Here is an 11,576-nt window from a genome sequence, read left to right on the forward strand (position 1 = left end):
TTACATGAAATGGCTTTAAATGGGTGGAAGTGGGGAACTTTGGGGGGAAATGGCAACATTCTGAAGTTGGATTTATTTCTTTTTATATATAAATTTATTTTATTTATTTATTTTTGGCTGTGTTGGGTCTTCGTTGCTGCGTGCGGGCTTTCTCTAGTTGCGGCGAGCGGGGGCTACTCTTCGTTGCGGTGCGCGGGCTTCTCACTGTGGTGGTTTCTCTTGTTGCAGGGCACGGGCTCTAGACGCGCGGGCTTCAGTAGCTGTGGTGCCTGGGCTTCAGTAGTTGTGGCTCACGGGCTGTAGAGCGCAGGCTCAGTAGTTGTGGTGTACGGGCTTAGTTGCTTCGCGGCATGTGGGATCTTCCCGGACCAGGGATTGAACCCGTGTCCCCTGCATTGGCAGGAGGATTCTTAACCACTACACCACCAGGGAAGCCCTGAAGTTGGATTTAAATTGTACATTTAAATGGGCAAATATTACAGTATGTAAACTACACCTCAGTTAAGGTGTTTTTTTAAATTGACATCAGTAGCTTAATACAGCATCCCCAAAAGTGCCATCAGAGCTAGAGCAGTAAAGTAGAGAAATGGGGAAAGGGGTGTGGCATAAGTGCAGTGACTCTGTTTTTCGTAGGAGGTGAATCACTGACTATTTCAGGGGCAATGAATAATAAAGACAGGAATATAAACAATTATTGAATAATATTATTCAGTGATCTAGCAGAACTAAAATCCCTTCTCTATCTTCCAAATTCTCAGAGGGAGAAATAAGCATGCGAAACAAGACAACCAAACCAACTCTATTTACCAGATAATAGAAAACAAAGTTAACGTGGACAATCATAAAACAGAAAACAGAGAAATGAGAGCAAGCTGAGCTGCCACAACAGTGAACGTGCGTAGGGTAAACGCATTTATTAGAAGAAAGACACTCAGACTGAGTCAGAAAAAAACTGTGTGCAAGTGACACACCTAAACAAAGTGACTCAGGAAGATTTAGTGATGCTTCTAGCTTGGTATATAATCCCCCCTCCTCCCAAAAGAAATAGATGGATCTACTTTGTGGGTTTAAGCCCTGGCCTGCAGAACCAGATAGGAAAATTGGCCTCTGTGACTCTAATGAAAATTGGGCAACAACGTGAAAGAAACATGTCTCCGCGTTTTGGTTCCTCTTGGGCTTGTAGCGAAGTCTTTAAATCTGGCCGTGTAGGATCTAAAGAGCAGGAAGAAGGCAGATGAGAAGTGCCAGCGGCACAAATACATGGAGCTAATATAGGAGGTTTCCCATCGGAACAGTTAGTGTTGTCTCTCTAAACAGTCATATGAATTAAATTCTTATATATGAAGATTTTAACATGATTAGGTAATTTTGTCAGTGACATTTATTATGAGAGACAAAGCTTACAGTATCTTCCAGTTTCAAAACCACACCAAACCTAGAAGTAAGAAAACTAAGCATCTAGTTTCAAGAAGGGAAGTTTGGAGGGACCTACTCCATCAAAAAACTGGGTGGAAGACCTAGAGGTTTCTGCCAGCTCCTGGTTAATTAGTTAAAGCCCGTGGTTTTTGCTTCAGTAAAAATTAGGAGTCTTGCTGGAAGGTTCTAGACATTCTGGCAGCCAGTGGAAGAGCCAGTAGGAGTATTACAGGTTTGGAGGACAGGAAGAGTTGAGGGACTTAACATTAACTTTCAAAATCCCAAGTAGAATTACAGTGAAAATTCTCTGGTCCCGTGTTGATGATCCCATATAATCACAATTGAGTTACCATTATACCATGAAAAATAACTTTCTGGAAGCCATGAGACAGTCTTCCTGTTTCACATTTTTTTCAATGATCTGAAACATTTTAAATGCGAAACTTATTTAAGAGTTTTCAAATGCTTTTGTGGTTGTCATTAGACTCCAGATTTGGGGAAATCACCGTAATGTTTATGCTTCCCGGTTGGCTCAGTGTGCGTGCTGAAAGGGCTGACAGAATTCAGATTTGAAAGAAGAGAATGGCTTTTAGTTGAAGTACTATCAGTAGCAGTGGCAGGCATGCATAATTTCAACGTTATGAAACTCCTTATTGCCAGGTTATTGGCGAAGAGTAGCATCTGCTAAAGCTAATTGAGGTTTAATATGTTTAATGAATGTGATTGTTACAGACCAAAAAAATCATTAAAGTGCTGTAGAAAATTGTTAAGTTGCCATCAGGCCACGTAATAAATTGATGATTTTTCTCACTCTGAATTAATGCAAATTCCCGTTGTACTCTGTTTAGTTATGCACAAAAATGGTACCCAAATAGGACATTCAATTAGCATTATGATAGAAACAGTAAAATGTGGCATTTAACTGCAAAATGTATTTCAAACTTTCCATTTACCAATCATTTATCCATTTACCCAGTACTCACTGACCCTGCCTTCAGAGACCCTTTTCTGTTTCAAAAATGTGATGTTTTTATTTTAGTATATTCAGGCATTTGAGAAAATTGTTGCCCTCAATGTACTCAGAATGCTAAATAATAAATGTAATAAATGTTATTTCTGTTTCTCTTTTGGTTCCGTTTCTAACATTTTTATGAGACATTTAAAGTGGCACACAGGGGCTTCCCTGGTGGCGCAGTGGTTAAGAATCCACCTGCCAATGCAGGGGACACGGGTTCAAGCCCTGGTCCGGGAAGATCCCACGTGCCGCGGAGCAACTAAGCCCGTGCGCCACAACTACTGAGCCCACGTGCCACAACTATTGAAGCCCGCACGCCTAGAGCCCACACTCTGCAACAAGAGAAGCCACCGACCGCAATGAGAAGCTGTGCACCGCAACGAAGAGTAGCCCCCGCTCGCGGCAACTAGAGAAAGCCTGTGTGCAGCAACAAAGACTCAACGCAGCCAAAAATAAATTAATTAATTGAATTAATAAATTTATTTAAAACTAAAAATAAAGTGGCACATAAACTGTAATTAGGGGTAAAGACAGTGGGTTTTAGCACCTATTAACATGCCACATAGTTTTTGTTTCTTTGTTTTTTTTTGCCTGCACTGGGTCTTCGTTGCTGTGCACGGGCTTTCTCTAGTTGCGGCGAGCGGGGGCTGCTCATCATTGCGATGCGCGGGCTTCTCATTGCGGTGGCTTCTCTTGTTGCGGAGCACGAGCTCTAGGCACGTGGGCTTCAGTAGATGTGGCGTGTGGGCTTCAGTGTTTGTGACACGCAGTCTCCGTAGTTGTGGCTCACGGGCTCTAGAGCGCAGGCTCAGTAGTTGTGGCTCACGGGCTTAGTTGCTCCGCGGCATGTGGGATCTTCCCGGACCAGGGCTCGAGCCCGTGTCCCCTGCATTGGCAGGCGGATTCTTAACCCCTGCGCCACCAGGGAAGCCCCCACAGGGATTGTATAAATGAAGTTTTTATTTGCCAGTAGAGAACCGCGTAAAGACTGATGGTAAGAAACGTGTAAGTCTCTGGAGTCAGCAGTTCGTGGCTGTGCTCTCACTGCTCGGTTTTGCCCACGTCATAAAGTATGTGCTAAATTCAACGTGTAGATGAAACAAAATCCAGTTGAAATGCAGTTTGGGCCCTTCGGGCACCTGTCGTGGGCTGACGTGACACATGCTCGGGGTCCCAGTCAGGGCAGGAGCCGCACTCCTGTTTTGTTCTTTTTTTCCTGGTAACAAAATTAATGTTTTCATTATAGAAAATTGGAAGTTGTGGTTAAGTATAAGGAAGAAAAAAAATACCTATAATTGCTCCCATTCTAACCATTATCGTGTTTTTACGTGAATGTGTGTTTGTATCTATATATATATATATATATATATATATATATATGGGCATGTGTTTATGCAGATAGACATGATTTTAAAATATAACTTAAGCTGTATCATGTTCAGTTTTACAGGCTGCTTTTTTCACTCAGCATTACATCAGGATCATTTTTCCACATATTAAATAGTTTTTGAAATATTTTTAATAAACTTCATAATGTCCCATCATGTGAGTCTACCACAACTGATGTACTGTTTTTTTTTTTTATTAGTTGTTTACAACTGTTCCTTCCTAATAGTGCCGTCAACATCCTTGTACCTAAATCGTCTGCATCTCTGATTATTAGGATCCACTCCTAGAAGTAGAGGCTGTGGTGAAGGATGTGAATGTGTGTGAGTTCCTGCTGCTTCCTGCCAGGCTGTCCCCACAAAGTTATCAGGTTACACCCACAAGAGGAGGATTTGGAGCCGGTGTCCGCAGAGACCACTGAATAGACTTGCCTCTGCAGTGGCATTTGAAGCGTTTTCGCTCCTGTCGCGGCTCTAGGGAAGGAGCATGCTAGTGTAAAGGGCGCCGACCAGAGGTCCACCGTCCTGGTTCTCACTACTCACCAGGCACCTGAGCTGGGCTGCCATTTTGCTTTTCTGTCGCCATTTTCTGCATACGTTTGGCAAGGAAGTTTAACTAGCCAGGCTTCTGAAACCCTGCAGTAGTGGAAAGGCAAGAGCACGCAGGCCCGAGAGCTAGCAGGCTGAGGCTGTCTGGGTAGACAGTCCCCACTTGACTGTGCTCCTGCTGGAAGGGATCATATACATCACATCTTGTATCTAATGACATTCACGTGTCACAGAGAGAGTCACTGGTTATCTGTAACCATCAGAGGACCTAGCGTGTTCAGTCTGGAACAGTGTCTAGGAGTTCAGCCTGCAGATACTTCTGCCCAGCGTAAAATGACTTGAGGACATGGTTACTTATTGCATCATTGTTTGGAAAAAGTGGAAACGACCTAAGTGTCCATTTACAAAGAGTGCTGCACGTGCCTGCTGGGACCCGTGCAGCTACAGAGAAGCAGTGGGGAGACCGGCTTGGTGCGGGAAGGCCACAGAGACGCGTTATCAGATGGAAAACCGTCAAGGTGCAGACAGCGTCTATAGTGTGCTAGCGCTTTATGCTTGTTAGGTGGAGGAGGGAGAAAACGCTCTCTTGTCTCTGCATCAGGTCTCTGTGGAAGGTCCTCAAGACACCCACAGCATTGCTGCTCATGGGGTGGGAACTGGGCAGCTGGGGGAACTTCTACACCGTAGCTTAAAAAAATAGCCACAACGTCATTATTATGTCTAGAAAATGACTGCGAATGCCCGACGGCATCGGTGCGGCTGCTGCGGGCAAGCCGCAGTCCAGGCGCTGCGTCTGCCTGGGGCGTCTCTCTAGTCCTTCCTGGCCTGCAGGCCCCGCCCTCCTCGACTGTGCCTGTGGTCCGGTCAGTGGGGGAGCTGGGTTGCTTCTCTGCGTGTCTTGTAAACTGGTCGCTAGAGGTTTCAGCAGATTCTAGATGTGAATGTTTCCTCTGGCAGTAACACTGCACAGACGCCGTCGTGATGCCCACATCCTCTGGCCGCAGCGTCGGACCCAGGGGTCGTGAGTCACCTCTGCAGCGCGGCTCCGTCTGTTTCCAGCATCCGGGCGTCTGCGGGGCTGAGCAGTCACTGTGCTCGGTCACCGCCTAGATCCATCCTTCACTGTGGTTAAAAACAGCCGTCTTCCAGCTGTATCATTTCTTCCTTTCTTAGCTGATTTTTCTATGAAGGAAAACTTTACTTTTTCTCATCAACTCTTTGGTTACCCTGAGGACTGTTTGTACAGCCAAGACACAATAATCAAGTAAATCTTGATTATTCCTCTTTTACAAGTTATCAGAACACTGAGGGGGATAACTGGCATCTTCTAAAGTGCATTTTTGGTTCCTTTATTATCATGGTGAACTTTTAACATTTGATGTGTTTCAATCCATTGCAGTCACTCTTTGATATTCAGTATCCCATACGTGGGTGGGCGAGGGCCTTCATGTGGGCTCCGGAGTCCCAGGTAGCTTTGGGTTGCTTTCTTGCTTTTTGGTATGACAAGATAGTAACACTTGTCACGTACATTTCCTGGCCCACGTCTGGAATCAGATGTTTTCCCAAGAAGCCGTGTTTCCTTTCTTCGAGAATAGGTTGGTAGAGACCAAAACCCACCCAGGCACTTGATCTGTTCATTGTCACAGGTGGTCGTTGTGTCCAGGCCTTTTCAGTGGACAGAGCTAGGAAATGGGCGTTCTTTTGTCCCCAAGAGGAAAATTCATCACAAGTTCAAACTGCTATTTCAAATTGAAATTTAGGCATATAAGGTTTTTATTTCTTTGATTTTTATATTGGGGTCTCTCTTTACCTATGATAATCTTGGCTCCTGTTAGTTCATTTGCTTCCTCTGATAAGTTCTAGGGTCCTACTATAAGTTATACTTCTGTCTAATACTTATATAATGGTGGGACTTCCCTGGTGGCGCAGTGGTTAAGAATCCGCCTGCCAGTGCAGGGGACACGGGTTCGAGCCCTGGTCCGGGAAGACCCCACATGCCGCGGAGCAACTAAGCCCGTGTGCCACAACTACTGAGCCTGCGCTCTAGAGCCCGTGAGCCACAACTACTGGAGCCGCATGCCACAACTACTGAAGCCCGCGCACCTAGAGCCCGTGCTCCGCAACAAGAGAAGCCACCGCACCGCAACGAAGAGTAGCCCCTGCTCACTGCAACTAGAGAAAGCCCGCGTGCAGCAACAAAGACCCAACGCAGCCCAAAAAATTAATTAATTAAAAATTAATAGCAGCCATAAAAAAATACTTATATAATAGGTCTACATCATACTACAGTGGTTTTAGAACAATACCAATAATTTACTGTGACATTTCTGAAAACCGTTTAAGATCTCTTTGCGATTCTAAAACACTGGAAATATTCCTCTCTGTGTGATTAAGCCACCAATAAATAGGTTTATTTGTTTCATTTTGCTTTCGATATTTAGAGATTGCCTTTTTCTCCCCTTGACTGAAATTGTTTTACGCTTCCTGTTGCTGCATCCACGTAGCTCCTGAGCCTAATCCACACAGTGTGGTTCGTTTGGAGAAGACGGGCTTCTGCCTTTCCTGTAGTTTGGTATAAGCAGAGGTTTATATATTCAGCTCTTTACCCTTGTACCTTTTTGAATTTTAAACACATTTTTAAAAGACTAAAAAATAAAAGCTTTAGAGGCCCTGTTCACTGACAAGGCTGTGTCTCCCATGAATTAATGCTATTCTTTATCCCTTTTTATGCGTGGAGCCCAGGGTAGTATTTGGTAGAAATTCAGAGCTGAGTCTTGAGCGCAGTGAAAGGGCGAGTGTCCTTTTAGGGAAAGGTGACTGGGGGCGGCAGCTGTTGTGTGTGAGTCTGAAAAGCTCATTTCAGGCCGTGCTTGTTAACGGTCTCCTGCGGACCCGCTGTCTTCCAGGAGCTGTACCCCGCGTTCTGCATTCACAACGGGGGCTCCGACCTGGAGCGGCTGCCCACGGCCAGCACCTGCATGAACCTGCTGAAGCTCCCTGAGTTCCAGGACGAGGCACTGCTGCGAAGCAAGCTGCTCTACGCCATCGAGTGCGCCGCGGGCTTCGAGCTGAGCTGAGCCGGCACGGCCGCGGCCCACCGTCGACGGCAAAGGCCAGGGCCTCCGTGCGGCACCTCCGGCCAGCAGGGTGCCCAGGCTGGACCCCTGGCTCTCCTGGGTCCCTCCCCCGCCACCCCTCTGCCTGCATTTTTAAATGATTTATTAAGTTGTGCTCTCGTATTTAGATGGGCGTTGCTTTTCAAATAACTTAAAATAACAAATGTTATGTGCCACGTGGCTAACTTAGTAATTTTGCCAAGAAGAGCACAGTTGTAAGACTGGTGGCAACTCAGTGAAATTAACCAAAGATGAAGCTTTGGCTTTGCTGGTGGAGCCGAGCGCGGCCCGACCGCCGCGCGGCCCGGGCTCCTGGGAGAGGCGCTGCTTGTGGCTCGGCCCAGCTCTGGGTCTGCAGAGAGACGGGCCTGAGGGCGGAGGGGCTCGCTCTCGCTCTCAGGGCCACTGCTTCTCGTGTGGTTGAATCGTTTACAAGCCTAATTGGTAAAACTAAAGGCTTTTTTTTTTTTTTCCCCCTGCTGCCTTTTCCCACAGTGGTTAGGCTTGGAAAGTAGATAACAATGGTAATATTTTATTTGTGTTTTTTAAGCCATTTCCCCAAAATGGGACTAGCATGCTTGTTTCCGGCCTGCCGCTGACCTGCATCTTGATGGTTTGGACATTACTGTGTGAGGGTGTGTATGAGGCGGGCACTTCCTTCTTTTTCCATTTCTGTCTCCACCTTGTGCCTGGAGAGCTTTCAGGGGAGGGGGTCTCGGTCCAGTCCCTGCGGCGTGTGACTCACGATGGCTCGGGGAGAGGAGACCCTGCAGCGCCGTCTCAAGTCACTTGAACCAAAGTGGCCCTGCGCCTTTGCACTGCGGCCCGGGCTCCGCGGGCCGGTCCTCCTGGATGTGCGGGGACGCCGCGCTTCCGCCCCCTCTGCCCCCCCCCCCCCCCCCCCCCCCCCGCCGTCGGTGCTGCTGTGTAGGAGGGGCGGGCGGCCCAGGCGCCTGTGGCCTGGGTGAGTCTCTCGGGATTCGGCACTTTATCAGGACCTGGGTGGTTTCAGTCTCCACAAGTCTCCAAAAGCGGAGAGCGTTTCAGAGCGTCACCTGTGAACACAGATGCTGGGGCCGCGGAGGACCCTGGACCGCGCGCGACTTCTCTCCCACGGCTGGTGTTTCGCTGCCACTGGAGCTCTGGGCTGTCGTGTTGAACTGGCCAGAATTAGCAATATACTTCTAAATGTGGGGGGACTGAATGACACTTTTGAGACCGTGACCGTTATCGAAACAAAATGTATAATTTCTTAATTTGAAGAATAAATTAAGTGTTTCAATGCTCTTTGTAGTCTTGATATACAGAAATAAAATAATTAGGGTTTGTCCTTGGTTTTATTTTTATTTTAGGTCGTTTTGTGTTGAATGTTCTATATCTTCTTTACTTATTAGTTGATTTGTATATATCATTATCAGTATTTTGGAAATGGAATATCTGGGACTGAAGAGAAATGGGCAGTTACACTTATTTGGGTTTTTTCCTCAGCTATTCTGAGCATATTTATTTGTATGTTCCAGTGGCTAAATATTTGCATTAAATTTTTTCCCAAGTCTGTGTTGGAGTCGTACCCCAAATCATTGTAATTAGTTCTGTTCTGCCCTAGTGAAACCACAACTTCTGAGCGTTAGTTTTATCAGGCTTGTTAAATGCCATCAGTTCATACAGGGTACAGCCGCCTACGCTTCAGAGAAGGTATGCTAGACAGTAACGCCTGCCGTCTGAAATGCACTGAGCGAGGCTTCGAGAAGGTTGACCTGTAACAGCCCTTGCCGTACGTGCTCTGGTGAGAGCCGGGCCCTCCAGGAGTGACCCTCACCTCGCCAGGTCTCACTGGGTTTAGCATTACATTACTGAGAAAATTATACTTCAGGAAGATTCTCCTTTCTCCATCGTCTCGTTTGCCGTTTCCTGGTTCCGTTCTGCTATCTGCTTGGTGCTGGTAGTTTTGTGCTCACACCATGGGAGAGGCTGCAGATACTTCTCACAGGCTGTGTCGGCGAATAGACTTCTTCTGCCTGGTGTCCCGGGAAAGCTGATGAGGGCAGTGGTATCACACCGCGGTGCTCACGCCGCCCTGGTGCCACTCTGATACTGGCGATGTGTTGGTTCCGTGGCTCTTGGGGGCAGGGGCGGGTGTGCGTCTACGTGGCTCGGCTCTGGGTACCGCGGGGGCCCGGTAAGGCGGCCCCGGGCAGACCAGGCCTGCGGTCTGTCAGTCAGAGGCAGACAGTCGCGCTGATCACGGTGTGACCTGCACAGACCTGGGATGCTCGTGGGCTTGGAGCTTCCGGGGGCAAGCTTCCTGAAGAGGGGAGTGCGGAGGTGGAAGTAATTTAATATTTAAGAAAGACAGTAATTTGACACTTAAGAAAGGTAAACAGCTAGAGGTGCATATTAATGCAAATAAAATAGAAATTTTATTTGAGCTAGCCTAAAGGAGCTAGCCACACTAATATTTAGCTTATTTCCTACAGTCGCCTCTTGCAAATTCCTCTGCTCCCGGTCATGAAAGTGTTACGTACAATAGCGTAGTAATCTGTGCCCCAAGTAACAGCCACGTCTGCACCACACAGGTCAGCAGATCTCCCCTGGGGTTTGTTTTAGGGGAATCACCCCCACTCCCCAAAGGGTGAGTCGCTGAGCCCGACCTTGGCTTCCCAAGGCTTCTTCGTGGCACCACAGTGGTGGCCGGAGTGGACGACCGGAGGCCGGGTGACCAGCAGGTCCAGGTGGGAGGTTGGGCGAGAGCTGAGAGGATGGAGGCAAGGCCCGGTGGGGGTGCCTGTGGCCTCGGAGCATCCCGGACCACCCAGAGGTCTCTGCTTCCAGAAAACTGAGTTCTTAGCCTGAGTACTTCGTGCCTCAGCTTACACATCTGTGAAACGGGGATAATCTAGATGCAGGTCTCCCCCATTAAGAAGGACTCACTTCAGTACCTGGTTTTGCTAACCAAAAGAAATTTGAAGAGGATTGGCGCTTTTACCCAAAAAAAAAAAGAGGCGAAAAGGGAAAATCTCATTCAGCTCGGCGTGTTTTGCAGCGAGCGTTACAGAGGCAGCGCCCACCCCAGCAGTGAGAGCGGCCCCGCCAGCTCCTTCCCGGAACCACACTCAGCATCTCAGCATCCAGCCGCCACCGTGAGCTGTGAACCGTGTCTGTGAGCCTCTGTGCTTCATCTCGATTGACTTTGTGCGTCCACAAGCAGGACGAGTCCTCAGGTAACTGCTTCTTGGCCTCACGCCTTTTCGGCTCAGGAAGGGTTTCCTCGGATGCTCTTATTTTCGGAGAGTTGTGGAACCTGTACTTTGGCTTCACAGGGATGTTACACCCGTTTGATGAGAGTTGTGAACAAGCTTTTGATGTCAACATATTATAAACCCAATATAACCTTATTTTCACTTAGGTGGTTTGATGTCACAGGTTGCAAATGTCACATTTTGACATTCGTGCCTTAATAATAACATTGTCGGGACTTCCTCGGCGGTCCAGTGGTTAAGAATCCGTCTTGCAGTGCAGGGGACACCGGTTCTATCCCTGGTGGGGAAACTAAGATCCCACATGCCACGGAGCAACGAAGCCCGCGCGCCACAACTACTGAGCCTGCGCTCCGCAACTAGAGAGACGCCGGCGCGCACACCACAACGAGGATCCCGCGTGCCGATCCCGCTTGCCGCGACTAAGACCCGAGGCAGCCAAAAAATAAACTAACAATTTTTAGAATAATCATAACATCGTTGCCCGTAGGCCACATCATTCCTTTTTCCTCTGCGGAGACGGGCAGAAAAGTCACCCTTCCGCGCTCTCCTCTCCCTTGCCCCACTCTGGCTGTGAAGGGTAGCTGTCCTGGTAGCTGTGCCTGGTGCTTGTCGGTGCGACTGCAGACGCGGCTCTGCGGCTGGGCTCCTCCTCCGTCGCCTGCTGCCGGGCCGTCGGCTTGTGTGTGTAGACTGACGACTCGCTGTGTCGTTCCCGAGGTGCCTTCTTCGCCTTTGAAACTTGGTGCGGTGAGGATCTGCCCACCTTCCCCTGCGCTGCAGTTCAGGGACCGGCGCCCACCCTGGCCTCCTGGTCCTGCCGAGCCTCCCCCAGAGG

The 11,576-nt window shown here is 48.2% G+C and overlaps 1 protein-coding gene across 4 annotated transcripts in view; it reads left to right on the top strand.

The window, feature by feature from the left end:
- The window catches only part of UBE3C (ubiquitin protein ligase E3C), a 118,053-nt gene extending 109,226 nt beyond the window's left edge, over positions 1-8,827 (top strand). For all 4 annotated transcript variants that reach the window (XM_068549769.1, XM_068549770.1, XM_068549771.1 and 1 more), the window contains one exon: positions 7,272-8,827. In XM_068549769.1, the coding sequence (XP_068405870.1) occupies positions 7,272-7,442 (171 nt within the window). In that variant the 3' untranslated portion in view covers positions 7,443-8,827. The remainder of the gene's footprint in view (positions 1-7,271) is intronic.
- The last annotated feature ends 2,749 nt before the right edge of the window (positions 8,828-11,576 follow it).

Source organism: Eschrichtius robustus, chromosome 8, assembly GCF_028021215.1.
Source record: "Eschrichtius robustus isolate mEscRob2 chromosome 8, mEscRob2.pri, whole genome shotgun sequence".
Lineage (NCBI taxonomy): Eukaryota > Metazoa > Chordata > Mammalia > Artiodactyla > Eschrichtiidae > Eschrichtius > Eschrichtius robustus.